The sequence below is a fragment of the Humulus lupulus genome, chromosome 4 (genome assembly GCF_963169125.1).
Source record: "Humulus lupulus chromosome 4, drHumLupu1.1, whole genome shotgun sequence".
Classification (NCBI taxonomy): Eukaryota; Viridiplantae; Streptophyta; class Magnoliopsida; order Rosales; family Cannabaceae; genus Humulus; species Humulus lupulus.
Window position 1 is genome coordinate 241,407,177 of NC_084796.1, and position 27,513 is coordinate 241,434,689.

The following is a 27,513-nucleotide window of genomic DNA, read 5'->3' on the forward strand; positions in this document are numbered from 1 at the left end:
AAGGTAAATGTGTTTACTGTTTAGAGTTGATCATACAAGAAATATACCACAAAAAGCAAAGATAAAAAATATTAAAAACCAATTTATTTAAATAAATGAATAATAGTAATTATACTCTTAGTATATATATTCCCTAGTCCATTGAGAAAACAAATAGATAAAAGTTTATATATAATCCATTTAGATTAGCTACAACATCTGTAATGAACATCTAGTGACTTTCCAAGATGAAGTAGTATACAAAGGCATACAAGAATGAAGAATCTAATTTTTTGCTTCCCAACATTGAACTTCCTTAAAAGGTATAGCAGATTTGAATTCACAAGTAAACATATGAACGCAAACACGTCTACAAAGAGACACATAATGAGCTCCAAAGATTATACACAAGCATATTTTATTATGGAGTTAAGAGAAGTTCTTGTCATACTGAGAACGAAGGACATGAAATTGTTTGGTGAAGGCTCTAGCTAGCGCCTGTCCATAAGTCAACTTCATTCACAACTGTCACCAAATCAAACCAATTTTATTTGGGCTCCATGTCTGCACAAAATAATATTTACTCTTAAATTTGAGCATCAGAAAGGCAATTTATAAGACACCCAAATTCGACAAATGTTTAACATAGGAGCACAAACGATGGAAAATTTTCACAAAGTTTCAAGTGATCTCATGCATAAGTGATCAGAAAAGTATAGATAAAATAACTCAAGAGATCAATGACAACGATCATCACTTCACTCATAAGCATACAATCATATATTGCCAAAACATGCTGGCTCTACCAAAATGCTCACATTTTTTATAATATTAGAAGTCATTTTCCTGGGGTGTTCGTGTCAAATAGTGAGACATAAAAATGTTGTTCATACTCCAATACTCATTTGGTTTACATAAAAGGCAGAGCGATTCAAGCACATTTCTTCATGGAAGCCATAACAGAGCACATACATATACAAACCAATTGTTGACCAACCTTACTATACATCAAAATCCGCTTGTGATATTCCGTTCCCACCACCACTCTCATCCATAGCCCAGCTTCAAATGATCCAGTATATATATATATATATATATATAAATACACATATAAATAAGCAAGTATCATGTATCATGTACACGGAATAATAAACATCTTGCTTACACAAAAGCCATAGCAAACCAAGTAAACTATGCTCAAGAGAGAGTAGCATACCACAAATCAACTCTAGATTCCAAAGCTTGTCTCATCATCATGTAAAGAGGTCTCATTTTCCATTGATCCTTTCTATTACCGTGATGAGTCCTTGAGTACCAAGTTTTCCATCACCATTAGCCACCATCCCAGAAAACAACTGCTTGCACAATGCAGCCCCAGGCAAAGCCACCACTCTCCCATCATCACCTTCTTCCACAACATCAACCCCCATCCCCAAATCCTTCACCATATACTCAGCAAATCCACCAGGCCTGAAGTCTCTTTCAATAGTCCTCTCGCCAAACAACTCCATCACCATTGATCCTGCAGCCCCACCTCTCACCGCCTCCAAAAACTGTCTCGTATCCAATCCGGCTCGCTCTGCAAACACCAAACCTTCACTCAAACCAATCAAATTTGCCCCGACAACGATCTGATTCCCTATCTTGCAACTCTGTCCGGACCCGGCAGTGCCCACGTAAGTAACCTTTCCCATAATCTCAAACAAAGGCGATAGCCACTCAACAACACTACGTTCACCGCCTGCAAGTATAGCCAATCTCCCTTCCCTGGCGCCAATGTCGCCCCCTGATACAGGAGCATCAACAGACCAGCAATTCTTCTCACGCGCCGCCGCGAATATCTCCCGCGCAAGTACCGGGTGGCTGCTAGTCATGTCGACGGTAACGCAGCTGGGACTGAGGCCGGATAAAACGCCATTATTTTCTAAGACATTTGACCGAACATCTGATGGGTGCCCCAGCATTGTGAAAACAACGTCCGTGGAGCGAGCGAGTTCAGCCGGTGAATCAGAAAGGTGAGCGCCTTGAGATTGGAGGGAGAGGGCTTTGGAAGGGGTGCGGGCGTAAACGGTGAGAGAGTAGCCGGCTGAGAGGAGGCGAGAGGCCATGGCGGCGCCCATTACGCCGATACCGATCCAGCCTATACGGGTTTTGGCTGGGGTGATGGGAGTTGGGTAAGGGGTTGTCATGGCTAAATGACCAAATCTGATACTGCTGAGTTTGGAGTTCAGAGTTCTCAGTCAGTTCAGTTCATTCTCTTAATTTCATCCATATTATTCACTTCATCATATGTAGTTAAACCAAAGGATCAACGGTAATAGATCATGAGCAGTTTACATAATAAATAATATGAGAAAAATACATATTTACTGGGAAAAATATAATTATATAAAATATAGCAAACTCATTTTGTACTTGGGTCAACCAGGCGAACGAAGGCGTGGTGGAGAGATGGGTCTGTTCGAGAGTTGGTCCAGCCAGGTCTCCACTTCTTTTTCTATCTTTCTTATTATTCTTTTTCTTTATTCAAATCTAATTTTATTATTATTATTCTTCTTCTTCTTATTGTGTTTTTCTTATTCTTCTTTTTCTTTCTTCTTATTCTTCTTTTTTATATCTGATTTTGTATTTCATATTTGATTTTTCTGATTTTTTTTTCAAATCTAATTAAGTAACCAGGTACCATAACGCATGATTCATTTTATTCATATCAGATTTTTTTTAGACCTAGGTATAACCAGTTACAATAACGAATAATTTAGATTCTTTTGTTTAGATTTGATTTTGTTTTCACATCTGACTAAGTAACCAGGTACCATAACAATTGGTTCATTTTTTTAGATTTGATTTTTTTTTTCAAACCTCACTGTAACCAGTTACGATTATGATTAATTTAGATTTTTTGTTTGAATCTTATTTTTTTCCAAGTCTGGCTAAGTAACCGGTTACCATTGCAACTGTCTTTATTTATTTTTATTTTTTCAAACCTAGTAGTAACCAGTTACCTTCAAGATCAATTTAGTTTATTTTTTTCATATTAATTTTTGTTTCTTCTAAATCTCACTAAGTAACCAGTTACAATTCAGTTGATATTTTGATAATAGTACATTACTTAAAAAAATAAAAATTATTTTTATAGTTGTAACCAGTTACTAAAACACCTCTTAAATAATAAAACTGATTTTTATAGTTGTAACCGGTTACCACACATCATTAAAAAAAATGGACAGTAGCATACGATTATTATCACAAAAAAAATAAAAAATTGTGTTTGATAGTGGTAACCAGTTATTGTGGATAAAATGTTGATTGAAGAAGATAAAAAATAGAAGAAAAGAAAAAGAAATGAGAATAAAAAGTATGGTGATGGAAATATGTCTCAGCTTTTTCTCTCAAAGAATTATGTAAAAAAATATTTTATCAAATATAAATGATAAAAATTAACACAAATAGATTAAAATTATTAAAATAATCTCAAAATATAAATGATACTTGTTTGATGATGATTGATTTCTTCTCTTCTTTGGAGGAACAATAGTGGATGCAATTTATGATGATGGTTGATTTCTATTGGTATGGACTGTTGTTACTTGGTTGCTAAGTACTCTATTTCGATAGTTTGTGGGCTTCGTTCATTTGTACTAACTTTGTTTTGTATCCAATTTGAGCTGTACTCATTAATAGTTGAACTTGAACTATTTATTGCTTACTATTTCATTTCATTGTTCGGCATCCAGTTGAGGATCTTGAACATAGAGAACAGAAATGAGAAAAAACTGCAGAGTTTGGTGGTCATGGACGGAGCAGATCTTAAAAACGAAAGATATTGAAATAAGAATCCTTGTTCCGAATTTTTCTCATTGGATGATTTTCTCTTTTTGAACTGATTTGCAACACCACTTTTTCTTTTAAATGAAAAAATATTTTATCAAATATAAATGATAAAAATTAATACAAATAGATTAAAATTATTAAAATAATATCAAAATATATAAAAAATAGGTACTAAAAAAGTATAAAAGATAAAATATGGTATACAAATATATAGAAAAAAAACTCTCATAAAAATGTAAACAAAAAAAATATGCCATAAAAAACTTAAAAAAAACTGCAATATTTTTCAAAGTTTATAAAAAAATCTCATATTTAATATAATTTCCTCATAGATCAAATAAGGGCCCAAATGTTTGTAGACTAATGGGCCATTCTGAACAAGTCCAGCCCAGCCCACTATTGCACTAGGCAGTAGGCACACGTAACTATAGTTGTTCAATATTTAACCTTTCCAATTTAATCCGCACGATCTCATCTAATCTAATTCGTAAAGTGCAGATGTTTATAGTTGTGTGGATTAGATTGAATTAAAAAATTTAAAATCCGCTAGATGCACTTACAATGTTGAAAGTAACTCATCCAATTTGCACTATATTTAAAGTAGAAATTAGATTGTGTGCCTAGTTTTATAGTGTTATTTGTACCCAGTTTTTTAATCAGTTTTCCCATAATACCCTTTTATTTTATAAGTTAATTACTCTCCATTTTTTCCCACATTTCCCTCACCTTCCCTCTATTTTGAAGGTTTCTGTTTGATATTTGCTTTGTCTCTGACGATCACCATTTTCCTCTCCTCAAACCAATCACCATCTTCCTCTTCTCAAAACTTCCTTCAAGCTTCCCCACTCTCCGGCGGTGCTCCACCGTTCCAACGCCTCAATCGAACCAATTGCCCTTTCATTTTCTTCTTCCACAAAAGAGCCGAGATCATCTTTTTGGAAGCTTGCTTTGTTTTTGCATCGATTTCAAAGCCATTTTTGGAACTTTGCTTTGTTTTTGCAGTCTCCCAGTTTATCTTGTAGTGAGGTATGTAAAAGAAGTTTGTTTACTATATTGCACTCCATTTGTTTGATGAAATTCCACATTAAACATCAAATGAAAATTTTCCCTTCTTGTCTAGTGTTTTCATTGCTTGTGTTTGTTTTGATAAAAATATTCATTAATTTTCATTAAATTTGTCTCTTGGTTTTGTATTATGTATACACATTTATGTGTATGGAATGTATAGGAGTAGTTCTACTCATTTTGTCTTTCATTTGAGCTAGGAGTAGTTCGCATCACCATTACATGATCTAGTGTTGTCATTTTCATAGCTGAATTTTGTTTGCAACAATGAGCAACCTATCATTGATGAGGTGAATCTTGAGGCATTGATTCATAAACAAAAAATGCCAACTGTACACTCACCTAGTTTATCTTCTAGTGGGGTATCTAAAAGAGATTTGTTTAATATTTTGCACTCCATTTGTTTGATGAAAGTCCTCATTAAAAATCAAATGAATAATTTTCCTTTTTTATCTAGTGTTTTCATTGCTTGTTTTGTTTTGATGAACGTCCTCATTGATGTTAGTTTTTTTTCCTTTAAATATGTCTTTTGGTCTTGCTTTATGTATATATATATATATATATATATATGTGCATGGGAATGTATAGGAGTACTTCTTTTCATTGTCTATTTGTTGAAAAGAAAAATATGTTGACAGTGATGGCTCAAATGGTTAGATATGTGGGTTGTGAGGTTGGAGTCACTAATGGAAACCTACAATGCAATTGTTACAGTTACATATTTTGGTGGGTTGGGTGACAACCATATACAGTCCATTCCAATCTAAAGTTTTAAAGCTTTAGCTTATTTACCCTTGTCTAATAAACTGGAAATTTAGCAACTAAGCATTTAGATATACTAATCTCACCTGGAGTCTTTGGCTCCCAATTCAAATCACCAAAGCAACCACAACCCATTGCCAACCACAATTTCACTTCCCTGCACTAAATCACCCATCAAAACCACATTAAATATCAACCCCACAAAAAGATTGAACTTCTAAATTGGGCAATGAGTTTCAAAATAAAGAAATTGAAATTTTGAAAAGCTCATTGACTTGTAAAAGGGCATGCAAAGTTGAGTGGCTAAAAAGTTAAGCGATTAATATGAGATAGAGTTTTTAAACCTTATGCTTTATAGGTCGTGTTTTAGATTTTTAGCCAAGTGGTTTTCATTTTAAGTTTTGTACTTTACATTTTGAAGAGTTGTTGTTTAGATTTTAAGCATTGCGGTTTACATTTTAAAGGGACATGATTTAGACTTTAAGTCTTGTAGTTTAAATTTTAAGCATTATTTTAAATTTAAACCACTAAGTTTTAAATTTAAACCATAAGGCTTAAAATTTAAACCACTTGCCTTAAAATTTAAACCGCAAGCCTTAAATGACTTAAAATATGAACCACTAAACTTAAATGACATCAAAATTTAATCCACAAGGTTTAAGTTTTAATCCTTTAGGCTTACATCATAAAAATACTCTTTTAATCTATCTAATGTAATGTGTGAATCTAATACAAAATCTTTATAATTTTAAACCAAATGGCTTAAAATTTTAACCACAATTTATAAATTTGAACCATAAGGCTTAAATGGCATCAAATTTAAACTACAATTTATAAATTTTTATCCATTTAGGCTTAAATTATAAATCAAGTATATTTAAACCCCTAGTTTTGAAATTTTAACTCCTAAGCTTTAAATTTAAACCACATGGCTTAAAATTTAAACCACTTGCCTTAAAATTTAAACCGCAAGCCTTAAATAGCTTAAAATATGAACCACTAAACTTAAATGGCATCAAAATTTAATCCCCAAAGTTTAAGTTTTAATCCTTTAAAATTTAAACCATGCATCTTTAAAATGTAAACCACAACCCACTTTAAAATTTAAGCCTCAATTATTTAAAATATAAACCATAATGCTTAAAATGTAAACTACAAGGCATAAAATGTAAAACACGTCTCTTTAAAGTGTAAAGTACAATCCTTAAAATGTAAACTACAACCTTTTAAAATATAATCCATAAGCCTTAAAATGTAAACCCCAACCTTAAAATATAAACCAGTAGACTTAAAGTGTACCCCACCAGCCTTAAAATGTAAACTACAAGCCATTGAGATTTATGATTTTCTCTTCAAATCACTACTAAGGCAGCAAAAGTTGCAAAATTGTCATCAAGTTTATGCATAAGTGCCCTTATAGTGGATTTTTGGCTTGGACTCTTGTATAGTTTAGTTAGTTATGAGCACTAGTCTACACTGTTTGTAAATTTTATGTTAGAAACATTGATAGATATTTGGTGTTTGTGAGACTCATCATTTCTGTAATAGAAGCAAGACTACTTGTAACTCTCTTTGTTGTACTTCCTTATTCTCCAAGATGATTTTGAGGTTGTTCTAGGGTCAAGAATTTGGTCTGAATCAAGTGAAGCTTTTGCCCTTTTAGTATGTGTTTGTTCTTTTGTTTGTTGGTTCTTCACAGCTAGTATCATTCAAGCTTTCAATCTTGCTGTGCTCCTTATAAACTCAATCCCAGAAACTTAAACGTGCATATTAATGTTTTCTTGATGTATTTTTAAACGTTTTGTCTAATTATATGTGTGTTGATCTAAAATATTGGTTTATGTTATAAAACTATTTATTTTATCAAAATCATTTTATATTGTGTGAGCATTGTTAAGTTATCCCCTAAGGTTAATTTCTACTTTAATTTATCTGTTATGTTTGCGTATGAAGTTTTATTTATTTATTTATTTTAATGTAGAAGAGTTTCGTGTTATGTGAAGAAGAGAACGACCCTTTGGATTTTGGCGTTAGTAACCAATGGTCCTATTTATATTATAAGTATGCAATGTCTTCCTGAAGCAAACATAGACATGAAGTTTTGTTTATTTTGAAATTGTGTGTGATAGGAAATAGTAAAATGAAATTAGGCATGATTTCCTTATGGGAATATTTCAGGCCATTTTGTCATCTACAATGTTAGAGCTTTAATAACTTAATTAATAGATAGTGTTAGATTTTGGAGTTATTTTGTTCTTTTGGAATATTATTTATTAGTCTATTTTGGTTTCTATTTGCTATATTATGTCTTTGAAAATGGAATAGTTCTGTGTTAGAAAATAGGGGTAATGATTCTACTAATTTTTAAGAAGATAAGAGTAGTACTATTATGTGGCTATATTAATAACATGATATCTAAGGCCATGTATTTGATTGTCTAAATTAGGAAATTATATAATTCTTTTAGCATTTGACATCATAAATATTGTTTTTCTTGACAAAACAAGGCAATTATAATGGTTATGCATGCATAAGATGACAGGTCGTGTCCCTTTTGCTCATGAGTATATTATTTTAGCATATGATATGTGCTTGATAAAAGTAATCCATTTAAAAAAGGTTTATACTCCAAAAAATAGTGTAGATAAGCATAATATAGGATTCCAAACGTTTATACTCCAAAAAATAGTGTAGATAAGCATAATATAGGATTCCAAACTAGTATGGAAGAGAGTAGCTATAGCCTATTTCTGTAGCCATACATATAATCCAAGTGTTTTTAAACCTTAATGTTTTAATTTTAAATTTTGCCATAGAAAATGGCTAATGCAAGAGATTGGTATATCATTCTTTCTTTGCTATACATATGTATATATGTATATATATATACATAGATGTATGTAGTGGGTGGCAGTCTCAAAAATTCTTTCCAAACTTTTTGTGAAAGTTTGAAAAATGAAAAACATCGTCGTTAGGAGTGCAGTTCAGTGTGATTAAGTGACATTGTCTAATGGTTTTAATCTTTATCTTACTTTTCTTTTTGTTTTAATTTTTAAATTAAGTTGTACTATTTCTATATTCTATGTGCTACTCCAAACAAAGGAATTTCATTCAGTTAAATAACCAAAAAACATAATGATATTCAGAAAAAGTTTTCACACATAATTATTTTCACATGGGCTGTTAGTTACCATTATTATTACATATAATAAAAATAGTTTTTAGCCTTGAGTTGTGAGCATTTTTGGCAACTTGGTCTTATAGAAAGAAAATAAATATTTCTAAAAGGCAGACATATGTAGAGTTTTTTATTTTTATTTTTAGAAAAATAGAAGTGCCATTAGAAGAAAAACAAGTCTAAAAAGTTTCTCCTAGGAAGAAATAGAAACCTGCTGAACCTTCTGACTGAAGAAAATACCATGAAAGTTCAGCTTAGTATTAGAGAATAATAGTAGTATTATGTCTACCCTTTTATACTTATATTCCTAGTAAGTTCATTTATCCTATCTTTTTTCTTTGGTATAGTTGTGCATATTTTTCTAGCTTTTTCATGTTGTTGTTTTTTATTTTAATATAAAGGATGGTGGCTGTTTTGTTGATTTTCTTTCTATATTTTCTTCAAGGAAGTTTATTTTTTCTTTACTTATCAACGATTTATTTAAATATATATGTATTAGGAACCAACCACATAGGAAGAGTTAGGATCTATCTTGCCCCAATTTGAAATGGAATTCTGAGTAGATTGTCTCAGATTAGTGGCGAGGCTAGCTAAATTATCTGAGTTCCTTCGATAATAGATACAAATGTTAAAGCATTTAAATTTAGTGTGTAGTCAGTTTAATCTCAATTAGATATTGGCCTTTCTTTAAAATTTTATTTTTGATGTTGACTTTCATTTTCTTGTAGGGAGTTGCTGAATTTATGTTTTGTTTACATAATTAAAATTTTGGGGATCTTATTTTTATAGGAGGAGGTTTTGAGGCTTAAATATGGAAGAGTTGATGTAGTTCCAACTAGTTGGGTGATTTTGGATTCCCTTATATATCTTAAGAATTAGCACCATTATGCTTTGTTATTGATTTGGTTTATGTCTATTAGAGAAGGGAGTTTTAAATTAGACAATTAGAACTTTTATCTCCCTAGAGAATCTTCTTAGAGAACATACTTGTAAAAAGAGCTTAGGTACATACTTTTTCTCTCTGCAATTTTTCAAGTCTGACATCTAATTCTATAGCACATTTGAGTTTGGTAGGTACCTTTCCTGTGAAGCTCTCACCCAAAAATATGTACTTGTCAAAGTTGTTTCTTGCTTCTCTCAACTCTTCACAAGAGAACAATCTACAGAGTGGGGCTCCTTGTGTTCCCAGCTTGGCTGCTTGGGAAATAAGCCCTGAAAGTAGAAAGATAAGAGACCCTTTGTAAAGATGAGGTTTTAGGTGAGAAAATTAAAACAAAGTAAAAGAACCAAATTTACAACTTACTGGCATTTGTAACAAGTTCAGAACAAAACAGTGATGGTGACCAAAGACTCACTCAAACTCAGTTTGGAGAGTGACCAAAGATCTTCAACTAAAAAAGAAGAACATTAGTAAGGAGAAAGAAATAAAGTAGTGAGTCCTAAATATAGTAGTTATATTGAAGTGCCCTTAAGGGAAGCATCTGATGCCTTAGAAGTCCAAGAATAAATAGTCACAACAATATTAAAAGGTCTAGAGGAATGGAAGGACAAATAACTGTTAGATGAACTTTTATATTTTAAGAAAGAAAATTATATGAGATTATAGTTCATCTAATCATACAGACATAACATTTAGCATAAACATAGTTACATTAACTAGTTAGAGAGTATAGTTTTAGTTTGTACTTGCAAATGTCGGTCATCACTAGTACAATTACAACATAATGATAAGAAAAATGAACACATACAATATAATCCTAATATCAAGAATATATTTAATACCGATTAGATTGGGATACAAGATAAACAAAATAGACATAAAGATGAATACAACCAATTATTAAAAATTGCCTAACCAAGATTCGGAGAATAAACATGGAACATAATGACAGAAATAAAATAAAGAAAATAAAAAAACAAGTATAAATTTTGAGATCCTGAACTGAGAATACACCTAAAACAAAGATTTAATTCGGATCCCAACAATCTGAGGTAATTGTGGAAGTAGACCATGAGTAATATTGTTCCTTTCCCCCAAATATACCAAGTTGATAGTATACATATCTCAAACTCAGATTGAGTAAGCACCTCAGAAGCCTTGAGTATCACTTGTTGAAAAGAGACATCAAATAGCACTCCTTGCAGAAATTTGAAGCGTAACAATCTCCAAATCTTCATGACCCCATAACACCAAAATATAGCATGACCATTAGAATCTCCAGGACAACCACATAGAGGGCAACTTGAATTAGGTAATACTTTTGTATTTTAAAGCTCAACTGGCGTAGGTAAAATGTCATGGAAGCCCCGCCACGAAAAAATGTAAAATTTTGTCTGGTAAATGTATCTTCCAGATCTTTTTCCACCATTCCAAAAAAAAAATGCTCTAGATGGAGAGGGAACACCAAAAGCTAAATGAGTGGCCAAAGAGTATCCGCTTTTAACCGAGTAATTGTCGTCATTGGTAAAATTCCATAACCAACTATCATCCTTAAAAAATCTGCTAATTGGAATAGAACAAATACATTCTTGATCAACCACATTGAAATGTATTTGGAGTAAATCCATATTCCAGCCATCTCTGTCTAATATAAGATGTTTGACCAACAAATTAGAACTGGACACATTCATGGTGTAGGTAAGAATGAAATTTTTTGTTGTCTCCTCTGGTATACACATAGGACAGGTTTATCATTATTCTTACTGCCATAATCTGTTGAGTGCACATCTCCATTTCTGTTGGTTGCGCTGCTTCCCCTGCTTGCCTTATCACTTTTGCAGCTGCATTTTACCAGAGAACATGAACAACAGTTCTTCATATATTGCCCGAGGTTCTTTTTGAGCCTTTTAACTTCTTTAACAACCTTAGATGATTTTTTCAACTCTCTAGTAGAAGATTTTGACTCAGAGTTTGCCGCACCAACAATGTGTCTGTTGGTTCCTTAAAACTTTCCCAAGATTACTAGATTAGTGATTTTTTTTTTGGTAGTTGTGGAGGGATTTGGGGTGAGGCTTTTTAGACTAGATTAGTAGGTATTTACCCAAGTCATTTTCCAACTTCTATTTTCAACTTTAGGTGGGAAACAAACATAATAAAATGCCTGCTGTGACTTTCAACTCCTCATCTTCTTCACTCCTTGTCTTGCTCATGTTAGAATTGGGTCCTTTATTGTCATCCATGTTTGATTGTTAATGCCTCTATGGAAAGGAATCTAGTCCTAGCCACACACCCAACCTCCTGCTGCTTATTTGCTTTGCCAATGTCAAAAAAAACCTCTCCCAATCCCAAGAAAAATAAAATAAAACCACTAAAAACCCTTCCCTCAATACTGTCTGTGGTATAGTTCCTATAAATGATTAGCAACAGAAAGTCAGTTATGTCAGTTAGTTTCCTGGTTTTAACTAACTGATCCATCTCAGCTGAAAATCTATCAAGGCCACTCGTATTCAGCTGCCTATAAATACTGTTTCATTCTCCTCATTTGTAACACAGAAAAAGAGCAAGAAAGAGAGAGAGTTTGGGTACAGAGTAAAGAGTGAGATTAGGGTTCTTGGGTTTTGTAATGAGCTGCATATGTTGATGAATATGCAAGCTCGGGTCTGAGTGTTCTTGAGAGAAAGACAAGCACTTTGAGAGGATCCAAGAGAGTTGAATCTACTTGACTGTATTGTACCAAGAAATTGTTCTTATCAATAAAGAGGAAGTTGGTGGTGTTCCAGAACTGGATTAGAGCCATAGATCACATCGATCTATTGGTCTTGAACCAGTATAATCATTGGTGTTGTTTATTGTTTTCTGCATTGTTCAATTCTCAATTTTTCTAATCTTGCATTTGATTGTGCTCTTGCTTACTAGCTTGTTGTGTTTTAGTTGTTTATTTGGTTCTGTTTAGTACAAAATTCCCACACTGTCTAATACATAGACCCATACTTGAATGAAACCAACAAAATAAGAAGAAAATGAATAGGGAGAGGCATATATTAAGTGACTAGAATATATATTAATACTGCACATTAATTGATTGTACAGTTGTTAGTGATCATGCTCATGATTTGGTGGTTAATCTCCACGACAAGATAGAGATTGCATATATTTTTTTTTTGTTCTTCTTCTTACTTATGTGTTGCTTTGCTTGACCTATATGGGGAAATTTAGAGGCACATAAGATAATAAAAAATCATAATTGCTTCGAACTGGGACAAATAATTTTTCCATGAACCCTTGAGTTTTGATCAAACACAAAATTTGATGCAAGTAAAAAATTCTCATCATTTTGGATGTTTTGTTATTCCATTATTTGTATTGGATACACACTAAAATTAATTCTAAGTCTTTGACCATTAGGTAATGTTTTTTTCTTACCTTTTCCGAAATGAATGGTCAAGCTGAGGTCTTGAAAAATATGAACATCTTGTCTATGAATACTTGTTTCTTACTGTTCATTAATTCAAGTAGTTTTATTATGCAAAATAAAGAATAATTGAGTAGCTCAAATCATTGTATGTCCTTTTATGAATTCTTGTGTATGTGGTTGAATTTTGATACTTTTAATTAACAAATTTTTAATATTGTTTATGTTTCATGACAGTTGTTTTGATTGAGCATTATTTAATCAGTAATGTTAGATACATATTTATTATTATTGTTATTTATTTATTTTATTTTTGTTTATGCATATTTCAGAAATGTCTTCCAAATCTTCATTTAACAAAGATAAGAAATCGTTATCAATTGTTCATCCAAAATCAAACGATATGTTTCAAGTAAGTATTTTTTATGTATTTAAAAGTTTTATCATCTGTAAATTTATTTATTTTTTTTAAAATTTTTTGTTGCTATTAATACTTCTTTCTATAATTAACATATGTTTTTTAATTTTCATTTATTTGTACAGTATTATTTAAATGAAGATAAATTACTTTTTGTGCATTCTAATATTCGAGCTCAATGCTATTGGAGTGATATTGGATGCATTCAAAGTTTTCTCAGTAATGAAGAAGTACAACTGCTAAAACAATCTTGCCTTGGGTTCATTCTAGATTTGGATGCATTACTTGAACCATCGCATATGATCATGCATTCTCTTCTTCTACATGAGGATGGCAGCTCTAATGGGAATGAGCTTCATCTAAATTTTGGAGGTAACAAAACAAAATTTGGCATTGAAGAATTCAGAATTATAACAAATTTAAATTGCAATGAAATTCATGCTGACATGGGGGTTACCAATGATAATAATCGATTACTTGTTAAATATTTAAGTGGAAAATCATCAATATCTAGAAATGAGTTGAAAGATTTCGTTAAATCTAGAAAAATAGATATTGTTAAATTAGTGAAAGTATATATTGTGGAAAATATATTAGGTAGTAAAAGAGGAGATAGGTTAGTAGACAATTTTGTCATGAGTTTAGTTGATGATGATCAAAAGTTTGAGGCATATCCTTGGGGTCGCCGATCTTTTAACGAAACAATAAAATACCTCATAAACGCCCTAGATTCATCGAAGACAGGATATGAGCTATGCGGCTTCCCTATAGCCTTCCAAGTTTGGGGTTTTGAGATTATTCCTTTGTTCGCATCATCATTTTCCATTCATATTGGTTCAAAGTTCCCCAGAATTTTGAACTGGAAGACAGGGAACAAGAGTTGTCATTTAAAGACAATTGGGAAAAAAGTTTTTAAAAAATCAAAGGTAAAAAATTTGTTTTTATTTCTTATTTTTAACTTTCTCTCTTATTTTAGAATTGTTGTATTAATTTTTTTATTTTGTTTTGTGTATAGGTTTATGCTCCTTTAAACTTTTCTACTGATGAAAGAAATTCATTTCATCATGCTATGTTTTGTGTCTCTTCAACTTCTAAAAGAGGGACAGAAGAAGATGATCATAATTCGAAAACCAAAAAGAGAAAAATTTCTACTTCAAGTAGTTCTAATGAAGAAGTTATTTCTTTGTTGAAGGTCCGTTTGTTATTGTTTCCAACTTATGTCCTTGTTTTTTGTCTAGTTTGCATTTTGAAAATATGTTGTTTACAATTTCTTATATATTTTAGTTTTTTCTGTGTTGTTCATTATATATTTATGCCCTTCTAATTTTTTCAGGAAATCAAAGAAGATATTATTTCTTTGTTAGAAGGTTCGTTTTTTAATGTTTCCAACTTATGTCCTTGTTTTTTGAAAATATGTTGTTTACAATTTCTTATATATTTTAGTTTTTCTGTGTTGCTCATTATATATTTTTGCCATTCTAATTTTTTTTTTCAGAAAATCAAAGAAGATCATATTGTAATGAAAAAAGATATTACTGATATTAAAACAAAGGTGAATGACATTGAGGAGGGAATGAAACGTTTTTTTGATTTTATGGAGGTTTTTATGAAGAAACATGATGCAAACAAGGAAGTTCTTGGTGAAGGGCAAGGAGAAAGAGAAGAGGAGAAGAACAAAGATCGGAAGTCTTCTCAAGAGGGGAAATTCTTATCTGAAGATGATTTGCATCAAAGTATGAATGACTTCAACACTGTAGAATGTGTTGGTCATTTAGCAATTATTCTGGTATGATTTTTAATTTATCTTTGAATTGAAAAACCTTTTATTATTTTTGTGTTTTATCTTTTTACAAAATGTTTGTTTATTTTTCTTAAGTTGTCTATCTAATTCTGATTTTTAGGTTTCCAATGTGGAATCAATTCAAAATGATCTTGAAGAATTTACAACAAATAAAATTGATATTGGCCATGACAAAGATTTTGAGACTACTCCAACTTTCAATATTTTATCCCAATCATCAAATGACAATCATGAGGTTAAGAAATTATACTCAAGAAAGAAAAGGGAAAGGAAACCAAACAAATTTGTTTGTTCTCCATGTACCTATGATTTGTGAGCAATTGTTTTTGCGTTGTCCAATGAACGAAGAAAAAAGAAAGAACATTTCATTGGACGATTTCCTTTTGAGAGCAAATTTGATGATATGCCTTCAATGGAGTTGGAAGAAAGATTCATGTCATGGTATAAGCTTGGTCTTAAAAAGCATATGTACATTGGTTTACTTATTGAGTATTTATGTTAATTATATTAATACCATTTGTTTTTTTTTAGGTCTAACAAGGAACCATTCTATGCAACAATGCCTGGGTTTGTATATGGCGATCAGTGCATTAATTATAAGAGGTGGTTCCATGATTTATATGACAAGAATGGCCTCCTTGATGATAATGTAAGATTAAATTTCTTTTTTATACTTTATGAAAATTTATATTCTTTTTCTTGTCCCTCGTTTTTCATATTGCAGCATATTTCTGTAGCATTTTATTATTTGAGAAGGAAGGCTATTTGTCATAGTTGTTTGCCTTCATTTCAAAATTGTACTACATCAGACTACATTTTTTATGCATTTCTTAGGCAAGTAGCAGTTAGTGAATTTGAAATAGAAAATTTTAATTAGATTAAGGAGGTGACTATAATTGATAGAATACTTGACAAATCAATTTTATATGGGAAGTCATGGTTAGATGTCGATTTTGTATAGCTGTCATTTTTTATTTTAGGTGGAATTCACCTAAATCATTGGTGCTTAGGTGTTCTTGAGATTGATAAACGTAAAATCTTTATTTATGATTCTTACTACCAAGATGGTGATGAAAATGTAAGAAATCATGTAGTAAGAATCATAAATAAAGATTTTACGTTTATCAATCTCAAGAACATCTAAGCACCAATGATTTAGGTGAATTCCACCTAAAATAAAAAATGACAGATATACAAAATCGACATCTAACCATGACTTCCCATATAAGATTGATTTGCCAAGTACTCTATCAATTATAGTCACCTCCTTACTCCAATTAAAATTTTCTATTTCAGATTCACTAACTGCTACTTGCCTAAGAAATGCATAAAAAATGTAGTCCGATGTAGTACAATTTTGAAATGAAGGCAAGCAACTATGACAAATAGCCTTCCTTTTCAAATAATAAAGTGCTACAGAAATATGCTGCAATATGAAAAATGAGGGACAAGAAAAATCATAAAAAGAATACAAATTTTCATAAAGTATAAAACAAGATAAAAAAGAAATTTAATCTTACATTATCATCAAGGAGGCCATTCTTGTCCTATAGATCATGGAACCACTTCTTATAATTAATGCACTGATCGCCATATACAAACCCAGGCATTGTTGCATAAAATGCATAGAATGGTTCCTTTTTAGACCTAAAAAAAAAACAAATGGTATTAATATATAAAACAATATAATTAACATATATACTCAATAAGTAAACCAATTTACATATGCTTCTTAAGACCAAGCTTATACCATGATATGAATCTTTCTTCCAACTCCATTGAAGGCATATCATCAAATTTGCTCTCAAAAGGAAATTGTTCAATGAAATGTTCTTTCTTTTTTCTTCGTTCATTGGACAAAGCAAAAACAATTGCTCACAAATCATAGGTATATGGAGAACAAACAAATTTATTTGGTTTCCTTTCCCTTTTCTTTCTTGAGTATAATTTCTTAACCTTATGATTGTTATTTGATGATTGGGATAAAATATTGAAAGTTGGAGTAGTCTCAAAATCTTTGTCATGGCCAATATCAATTTTATTTGTTGTAAATTCTTCAAGATCATTTTGAATTGGTTCCACATTGGAAACCTAAAAATCAGAATTAGATAGACAACTTAAGAAAAATAAACAAACATTTTGTAAAAAGATAAAACACAAAATAATAAAAGGTTTTTCAATTCAAAGATAGATTAAAAATCATACCGGAATAATTGCTAAAGGACCAACACATTCTACAGTGTTGAAGTCATTCATACTTTGATGCAAATCATCTTCAAATAAGAATTTCCCCTCTTGAGAAGAAGACTTTCGATCTTTGTTCTTCACCTTCTCCTTGCCCTTCACCAGGAACTTCCTTGTTTGCATCATGTTTCTTCATAAAAACCTCCATGAAATCAAAGAAACGTTTCATTCCCTCCTCAATGTTATTCACCTTTGTTTTAATATCAGCAATATATTTTTTTATTACAATATGATCTTCTTTGATTTTCTGAAAAAAACAATTAGAAAGGCAAAAATATATAATGAACAACACAGAAAAAACTAAAATATATAAGAAATTGTAAAGAACATATTTTCAAAATGCAAACTAGACAAAAAACAAAAACAAGGACATAAGTTGGAAACAATAAAAAACGAACCTTCAACAAAGAAATATTATCTTTGATTTCCTGAAAAAAATTAGAAGGGCAAAAATATATAATGAACAACACAAAACAAAAGTAAAATATACAAGAAATTATAAACAACATATTTTCAAAATGCAAACTAGACAAAAAACAAAAACAAAGACATAAGTTAGAAACAATAAAAAACGAACCTTCAACAAAGAAATAATTTCTTCATTATAACTACTTGAACTATAACTTTTTGTCTTTTTGGTTTTCGAATTATGATCATCTTCTTCTCTCCCTCTTTTAGAAGTTGAAGAGACACAAAACATAGCATGATGAAATTAATTTCTTTCATCATTAGAAAAGTTTAAAGGAGCATAAACCTATACATAAAACAAAATAAAAAAATTAATACAACAATTCTAAAAAATAAGAGAGAAAGTTAAAAAAAAATAAGAAATAAAAACAAATTTTTTACCTTTGATTTTTTAAAAACTTTTTTCCAAATTGTCTTTAAATGTTAACTCTTCTTCCCTGTCTTCCAGTTCAAAATTCTCGGGAACTTTGAACCAATATGAATGGCAAATGATGACGCTAACAAAAAAATAACCTCAAAACCCCAAACTTGGAAGGCTATAGGGAAGCCGCATAGCTCATATCCTGTCTTCGATGAATCTAGGGCGTTTGTGAGGTATTTTATTGTTTCGTTAAAAGATCGGCGACCCCAAGGATATGCCTCAAACTTTTGATCATCATCAACTAAACTCATGACAAAATTGTCTACTAACCTATCTCCTCTTTTACTACCTAATATATTTTCCACAATATATACTTTCACTAATTTAACAGCATCCTCAGCATCAATATCTATTTTTCTAGATTTAACGAAATCTTTCAACTCATTTCTAGATATTGATGATTTTCCACTTAAATATTTAACAAGTAATCGATTATTATCATTGGTAACCCCCATGTCAGCATGAATTTCATTGCAATTTAAATTTGTTATAATTCTGAATTCTTCAATGCCAAATTTTGTTTTGTTACCTCCAAAATTTAGATGAAGCTCATTCCCATTAGAGCTGCCATCCTCATGTAGAAGAAGAGAATGCATGATCATATGCGATGGTTCAAGTAATGCATCCAAATCTAGAATGAACCCAAGGCAAGATTGTTTTAGCAGTTGTACTTCTTCATTACTGAAAAAACTTTGAATGCATCCAATATCACTCCAATAGCATTGAGCTCGAATATTAGAATGCATAAAAAGTAATTTATCTTCATTTAAATACTGCACAAATAAATGAAAATTAAAAAACATATGTTAATTATAGAAAGAAGTATTAATAGCAACAACAAATTTTAAAAAAAAAATAAATTTACAGATGATAAAACTTTTAAATACGTAAAAAACCATAAAAAATACTTACTTGAAACATATCATTTGATTTTGAATGAACAATTGATAATGATTTCTTATCTTTATTAATTGAAGATTTGGAAGACATTTATGAAATATGCATAAACAAAAATAAACAACTAATAAAAAATAAAATAAATAAATAACAATAATAATAAATATGTATCTAACATTACTGATTAAATAATGCTCAATCAAAACAAATGCAATGAAACATAAACAATAATAAAAATTTGTTAATAAAAAAATATCAAAATTAAAGCACATGCAGAAGAATCCATAGAAGGACATACAATGATTTCAGCTACTCAATTATTCTTTATTTTGCATAATAAAACTACTTGAACAAATGAACAGTAAGAAACAAGTATTCATAGACAAGATGTTCATATTTTTCAAGACCTCAGCTTGACCATTCAATCCCGAAAGGCAATAAAAAAAACAACACTTATAGTCAAAGACTTAGAAATAATTTTAGTGTGTATTCAAGAGCAAATAATAGACTTCAAAAGAAAATGTGTATCCAATACAAATAATGGAATAACAAAACATCCAAAATGATGAGAATTTTTTACTTGCATCAAATTTTGTGATTGATCAAAACTCAAGTGTTCATGGAAAAATTATTTGTCCCAGCTTCGAAGCGATTATGATTTTTTATTATCTCATGCCCCTCTAAATTTCCCCATATAGATAAAGCAAGGCAACGCATAAGAAAGAAGAAGAAACAATATATATATATATATGAAATCTCTATCTTGTGGCGGAGATTACCCACCAAATCATGAGCATGATCACTAACAACTGAACAATCAATTTAAGTACAGTATTAATATTTGTTCTAATAACTTAATATATGCCTCTCCCTTTTCATTTTCTTTTTCATTTTCTTCTTCTTATTCTGTTGGTTTCATTCAAGTATGGATCTATCTATTAGACATTATTGAGGGAAGGGTTTTTAGGGGTTTTATTTTATTTTTCATGGGATTGGGAGAGGTACTTTTTGACACTGGCGAAACAAGAAGCAGCAGGAGATTAGGTGTGTGGCTAGGTCTAGATTCCATTCCATAGAGGCATTAACAGTCAAACATGGATGACAATAAAGGTCCACTTCTGACTTGAGCAAAACAATGAGTGAAGAAGATAAGGAGTTGAAAGTCACAGCAGACATTTTATTATGTTTGTTTCCCACCTAAAGTTGAAAATAGAAGTTGGAAAATGACTTGTGTAATCTCCACCTCCATATGTTCAATACCTACTAATCTAGTCTAAAAAGCCTCACCCCAAACCCCTCCACCACTACCAAAAAAAATAACTACTAATCTACTAATTTTTGCAAAGTTTTAAGGAACCAACAGACACATTGTTGGTGGGACAAACTCTGAGTCAAAATCTTCTACTAGAGAGTTGAAAGTAGCATCTGAGGTTGTTAAAGGAAGTTAAAAGGCTAAAAAAGAAACTCGGGCAATATATGAAGAACTGTAGGTCATGTTCTCTGGTAAACTGCAGCTGCAAGAGTGATAGGGCAAGTAGTGGAAGCAGTGCAAGCAATAAAAATGGATATGTGCACTCAATAGCTTATGGCAGGAAGCATAATGATAAAACTGTCCTATGTGTATACCAGAAGAGACAACAGAAAATATCAGGAAAGAATTAAGAACTAGTGACTTTAGTTTAATATGATATTTTTTGTATTTTAATCCTTGTATCTAGTTGGCTTTATTCTTTATTTTGATTGACTGAGCTATTTTATTCTTTATTCTGTCACTTATGAAGAACAAAGGATGATCATTCCTTGATTTTGACCTCACTTCTTCCTCTTTAGAACTTGTTTGTTGAAAGCATCATCTCTTGAGACTTGCATTGCTAAAGCAAGCACCTTTAATCACTTAACCAGGTACTTGGTACCTATTGGCCACTTTTGGCACCATATAGCCTTAAATGATAATTTGAAATGTAAACCGTTAGTATTAAAGTCTTGAGGTTTATACATTCGTGTGATTTACAATTTAATGATTGTGGTTTACATTTTGATTCATGCATTGCCTATATTAATTAAACTATAATGGGGTTCTTTGGTACTTGTGCATGAACGTGGTGCCTATTTTGCCACTTATGACACCATTATGATGTTTTGAAAAAAAAATAATAAGGCTTAAGGGCTTGTGATTTGCATTTTAAGGCCAAGACTTTATATTTTAAGGGTTATGGTTTATTACATATCAAGGAATGTGGTTTACATTTAGATAGATGCATTGTTTGTATTAATCAAGTTATAAGGGTGCTAATCAAGTTATAAGGGTGCCTATGCATGAAGTTGATGCCAATTTTGCAACTTTTGGTGCATTTATAGTGATTTGAAGAGAAAATCATAAATCTTAATGGCTTGTGGTTTACATTTTAAAGCTGGTGGTGTACACTTTAAGTCTAGTGGTTTATATTTTAACGGTGGGGTTTACATTTTAAGGCTTATGGTCTACATTTTAAAATGTTGTGGTTTACATTTTAAGGATTGTGATTTACATTTTAAAGAGACGTGTTTTACATTTTATGCCTTGTAGTTTACATTTTATGCATTGGGGTTTACATTTTAAATAATTGTGGCTTAAATTTTAAAGGGTTGTGGTTTACATTTTTAAGGTTTGTAGTTTAGATTATAAAGATGCATGGTTTAAATTTTAAAGGATTATGGTTTTAATTTTAAAGAGATGTGATCAACATTTTAAGTCTAGAGGTTTATATTTTAAAGGGTAGAGGTTAAAATTTTAAAGGGTTGTGGTTAAAATTTTAAAGCTTAGTGGTTTAAATTTAAAACATTATGGTTTAAATGGTCTTGATTTATAATTAAATTTGATGGTTTAAATTTAATGCCATTTAGCCTTGTGGTTCAAAATTTGATGCCATTTGGTTTAAAATTATAAAGATTTTGGATTAGACTTACGCATTACATTATATAGATTAAAGAGATTATGTTTATGATTTAAGCCTAAATGATTAAAACTTAAACCTTGTGGATTAAATTTTGATGCCATTTAAGTTTAGTGGTTCATATTTTAAGTTATTTAAGGCATGCAGTTTAAATTTTAAGCCTTGTGGTTTAAATTTAAAGCTTAGTAGTTAAAATTTCAAAACTAAGGGTTTAAAGATACTTGATTTATAATTTAAGCTTTGGTGGAGAGATCAGCCCTCTTGAAAGACTGTGCTAGGAGAGTTTGAGCCACTTTAATGCTCATTTGTAAATCTTTCATTGTTATTAATAAAGTTGTTCTTGAGAAATTTCATTATTGGATTTGGAAACTAAGATAGAATTATTCTTACCTAAGAAAGATCTATCACATAACAAAACATCTTATGCAAAGAATAACATCTATTTACTTTTGGCAGATCATTAAGATGACAATACTAATTGCAAATTGGAAAACAGACAAACTGCTGATGGTGGACAATTGCACCACAATAGAGATGCTGCAAGTTAACAGGTGTTTCTAATACAAATAAATTTGTGGTAAAAGGAGTGGCAACTACCAATTCTAAAAGATCTAATGACGCTTTGAAAATGCATGACATGGGATCATCTGTGACTTCTCAATCAGAAACTCCTTTAACTGAAACACCTAAAGGAAAGAATGGGGTCATATTTAAGTACCTCCGAGGTCCTATAGTTGGAGATGTTTAATACCATTAGTCAGCTGCTTTAAGCTGTTATAAAGAAGCCAAAAATACAGTGACTGAATTTTCATCTAGTTTGGGAGAAACTGCAACTGGTCGTTAAAATTATAGGGTGGGTATGCAATGAACTTGGGAGAGACAGACTTGAAATGAAAGATCTCAACATACTGGCTCAACGACAAAATTAATAATAAAAAATTAAAAATAGAAAGCCTTGTCCTGACCTAATATGCTTCGACTTCTTTCATATTTTGCTTATTTATGTTTTGTGCTTATACGTCCATGTCATTTTCAGATTTGATGAATGTTCTCCCTTGTTTTCTGGTTTTGACTTATTATAACTATATTCCAGATTTGATTTTGTCTATGCTATCTATAATCTATGATGGCATAAAGAAGAATAATCCATCTCACTTTCCACTTTTTTTCTCATGGTTTGGTATCTTAGTACTTAATATTCTCACTACAAATGTTTGGTAAGGAAACTTTATGAATATAATATACACACACACACATATGAGTATATGACTTGGGTTTCATCTTTTTGCATGTTTTGCCACTATCAGAATTATAAAATGTTTGTAGTTTGTGACTTTAATTATGTCATCTTTTTCAGATAACAGAACAACAAAATATTACATTATAGTATATTAGTTTCATTTTGCCCTTTCCCTTTTACTCAATCTACTTTAAATAAGTTAGTTTAGTTATAATCTGCAACTAAAACAATAAATTAGATTGCAAGATATTGAGCAAAATATTATGATATTTAATTTTTTTTAACCAAAATTAGGTACCTATGCAAATTAGAAGTGCCTTGTTGAATCAGGCAAAGTAGGGTTTAAGCTCATGGTTTTCATTATGGTAAAATCATTAATGTCTAAATGCAAACGAACAAAGATATCGATGCTTAATTGGATTGATAGTGCAAATTTTCGCTGCTAGGAGTGGCAGTATTGATAGCTCTCGCTGTGAACTTCACTGCACTATCTTGATGACTACTTTTACTAATATAAGGAATATGCATGATCTCAGTAATTTAAGAGCATTATAATGGATTTTGATGATAATGTGTGATGATTTGGTTTTCTGGGCTGCAGTGAATTCCGACGATTACTTAATGACAAGGATGCAAGAGATGCAGTGGAGCAAGAAATGGGGACTGCAGTATATTCCTTCTTTGGTTTTAATGGTAAACGAAAATCTATGTATGGGATTTGCTAAAATTTTGCGTCATAAATTTTTACATAACGAGTCAAAAACTCATTACAGAAGATAATGTTTGGGTAGGCACTGATGGTGTATGGAGACTCTCAGCACTCAATGAGGCCGGAGGATGGAAGGATCAGACGACAGGGGAGGACATGGATTTGCCTGTCCGAGCTTGTGCCAGAGGCTGCAAGTTTTCTATCTTACTGACCTCAAGGAAAATGGCATCTAAATGTGTTATTATAGCATGGCAAAGATGATAATAATTAACAAGTTTGTTGTCTTTATCAGCTGCATTCAATAACTATTTTGATGCTAAAATGGTATACCTTCCCTTGTGTCAAATCAACACAATGAAGAAACTAGTGTGACATTCCTTAGAAACCACATAACATTGATGTAGGAGAAAAATGTTATGGTCATAAGAATTTTGCTACTCAAACGTTTGTTGATTGGAAAGAATGTGATATCTAGCTCAAATGAAAGACACAATGAGTAGAACTACTCCTATACATTCCCATACACATAAATTTGTATACATAATACAAAACCAAGAGACAAATTTAAAGAAAAAAAATGAACATCAAAATGGGCTGGAGTTCGACTATGTCTTGGGGGAAGAAGATGAAAGGGATATGGCTTGAGTTTGAGGAGCAGCGTGAGTGAGTGAGTTTGAGGAGAGAGGAGAACCAATTTGCTGAATGTGTGAGTGAGTTTGAGGAGAGAGAAGAGCAAAATTGCTGAATGTGTGAGTGTTTGAATCGTAAAACTAGAGGGGTATAATAGGGATATAGATTAAAATAGTGGGTATTATACTAACACTTAAAAATTGTGGGTAAAAATGTAAGGACTTACTTAAAATTGGGTACTGCATCTAATTTCTACCTAAATGGGTGTATGGAAATTAACTTTTTTTTTTTTTTATAGAAAAATGTGGAAAATGAGTATCGATAGACCTACCACTCGAATAAGATCAAAACAAGAATTGGATGCATTGTTAAGGAGATTAGAACAAAATTAGAAAGATATCAGAGCATTCCATGATGGACAAAAAGGATGAAGAAGTTGCAATATGTTGTGTAATTCTAAGTTTTAATTTTCCCCCTTTTTATGTATTACTTTATTGATTGATTTGTTCTTTATTTGATATTTCTATTGAAATAAATAATGATTGTGTTTATTTTGCTTTATCAATCATTTCGATGTGAGCGTTTTTTAAACCAAAACTCTTCTATGCTGTAGCCAAAAGATGCAGCAAATTGTTATATATTTTTAGTTGAAAAGTGTCATTAATGAAACAAATAAACTGAAATAAATTAATAGCCATAACATGAAATAAAGCAGCTAGAATTACAAGCTCTAAGATGTATTTTTTAAACCAAAATTGTCCTCTCTGTTGTGGAAAATTGTCCTCTCTGTTGTGGAAAAAAAAAGAACCAGCAAATTAACACTGGAAATACAGCAAGAAACTCCATCCCTAATGCATTTACTAGCTGGTTTTTCGTGTGCATCTGTAGCAATGCATTAAGAACCCCATAACATGTTCCTAAATGTAGCAAAAAATGAACACCATATTTAAATCATTTGTACGAATCAGCAAGTTAACTAAACTAAGAATCTTCCACCTAAATCACAAACATTTCAGGTGTCATAGAAAACATGGCTTAGCTAATAGAGGAGGAGCAGGGGCAAGGCATATCAAATATTGAAGTCAAAAGAAATGTCTCACCACAGATTATACGATATGATGGCTTGTAAGTTGTAATTATGTTCTCTTGAAAAAGTTGGAAGTTTTAACTAATTTTGCATTTTGGGTAATTGAAATATTTTGGTTGTGCAGGTTGATGAGCATAATAATGAGACATCTAAAATCGTGTGGTTGTAATTCTCAGCTTGACATCCATATAAGATTATGATCATTAAAAATCCTATTGATATTTTTCCACACAATTAGTTGCTGTCATGGGAATTCATGGAAGATAATATTCATTTTTCTTCAAATGGGGGAATGCAAATTAGACCAGAAACTAAGGAAGGGCAAATTCAGCTTCATTACTCAAATGTATCATATATATCTGGCAATAGAATGAGCTGCATTGTCAATAAATCTTAGAGCAAAACTAAAGCCACTGTTAGAAGATGCTACACATTTCTAGCATAGTTAACTCTAAAACTACTTCCTAGACATTTTGAGAATACTTTATTTATTTTGCTACTCAAACGTTTGTTGATTGGAAAGAATGTGATATCTAGCTCAAATGAAAGACACAATGAGTAGAACTACTACTATACATTCCCATACACATAAATGTGTATACATAATACTAAACCAAGAGGCAAATTTAAAGAAAAAAAATGAACATCAATGCGTACTTTCATCACAACAAACACAAGCAATAATAAAAATACTAGATAAGAAATGGAAAATTTTCATTTGGTGTTTAATGAGGGATTTCATCAAACAGATGGAATGCAATATATTAAACAATCAAAATTAACATACCTCACTAAATAGGTGGTTCGAATAGGCACTAGAACAGTGGAGCACCGCCGAAATCTTTGCGAGGTGTCGAAGATTGCAATAAAATCAAAGACGTGGGGGAAGAAGATGAAAGGGATATGACTTGAGTTTGAGGAGAGCAAGGGGTGGAGAGGGGAAGAGAGCTTCAAAATGGGCTGGAGTTCGGCTATGTCTGAGTACTTTCATCAAAACAAACACAATCAATAATAAAAATACTAGATAAGAAATGAAAAATTTTCATTTGATGTTTAATGAGGAATTTCATCAAACAGATGGAATGCAATATATTAAACAATCAAAATTAACATACCTCACTAAATAGGTGGTTCGAATAGGCACTAGAACAGTGGAGCACCGCCGAAATCTTTGCGAGGTGTCGAAGATTGCAATAAAATCAAAGACGTGGGGAAGAAGATGAAAGGGATATGACTTGAGTTTGAGGAGAGCAAGGGGTGGAGAGGGGAAGAGAGCTCCAAAATGGGCTGGAGTTCGACTATGTCTTTGGGGAAGAAGATGAAAGGGATATGGCTTGAGTTTGAGGAGCAGCGGGAGTGAGTGAGTGTGTTTGAGGAGAGAGGAGAACCAAATTGCAGAATGTGTGAATGTTTGAATAGTAAAATCAGGATGTAAGGAGTACTGCATCTAATTTCTACTTTGTTAAATTGAAGAAAAAAAAAGATATAAGATCAA

The 27,513-nt window shown here is 31.4% G+C and overlaps 2 protein-coding genes across 11 annotated transcripts; one reads left to right on the forward strand and one right to left on the reverse strand.

The window, feature by feature from the left end:
* Positions 1-141: 141 nt before the first annotated feature.
* Positions 142-27,513, reverse strand: LOC133831431 (probable 3-hydroxyisobutyrate dehydrogenase-like 3, mitochondrial). Of its 10 annotated transcripts, XM_062261725.1 has the most exons (8): positions 27,134-27,513; positions 26,806-27,002; positions 10,122-10,209; positions 9,897-10,030; positions 5,727-5,802; positions 1,196-2,259; positions 977-1,041; positions 142-543 (listed from the first exon to the last, which is right to left on the reverse strand). In XM_062261725.1, the coding sequence occupies exon 6, from the start codon at positions 2,166-2,168 to the stop codon at positions 1,248-1,250; it is 921 nt and encodes a 306-aa protein (XP_062117709.1). In that variant the 5' UTR covers positions 2,169-2,259; positions 5,727-5,802; positions 9,897-10,030; positions 10,122-10,209; positions 26,806-27,002; positions 27,134-27,513; the 3' UTR covers positions 142-543; positions 977-1,041; positions 1,196-1,247. The 10 variants fall into 10 exon arrangements, with proteins under 10 accessions (XP_062117709.1, XP_062117701.1, XP_062117707.1 ...); XM_062261717.1 differs by lacking the exon at positions 977-1,041 and having other exon boundaries at positions 26,806-26,995; XM_062261723.1 differs by lacking the exon at positions 977-1,041 and having other exon boundaries at positions 1,196-2,190; positions 5,727-5,797.
* LOC133831430 (uncharacterized) lies at positions 4,473-19,293 on the forward strand. Its single transcript, XM_062261715.1, has 5 exons — positions 4,473-4,839; positions 13,503-14,514; positions 14,604-14,780; positions 14,922-15,374; positions 15,490-19,293. Exons 2-5 carry the CDS (start codon positions 13,684-13,686, stop codon positions 15,703-15,705), a joined length of 1,677 nt encoding a protein of 558 aa, XP_062117699.1. The 5' UTR covers positions 4,473-4,839; positions 13,503-13,683; the 3' UTR covers positions 15,706-19,293.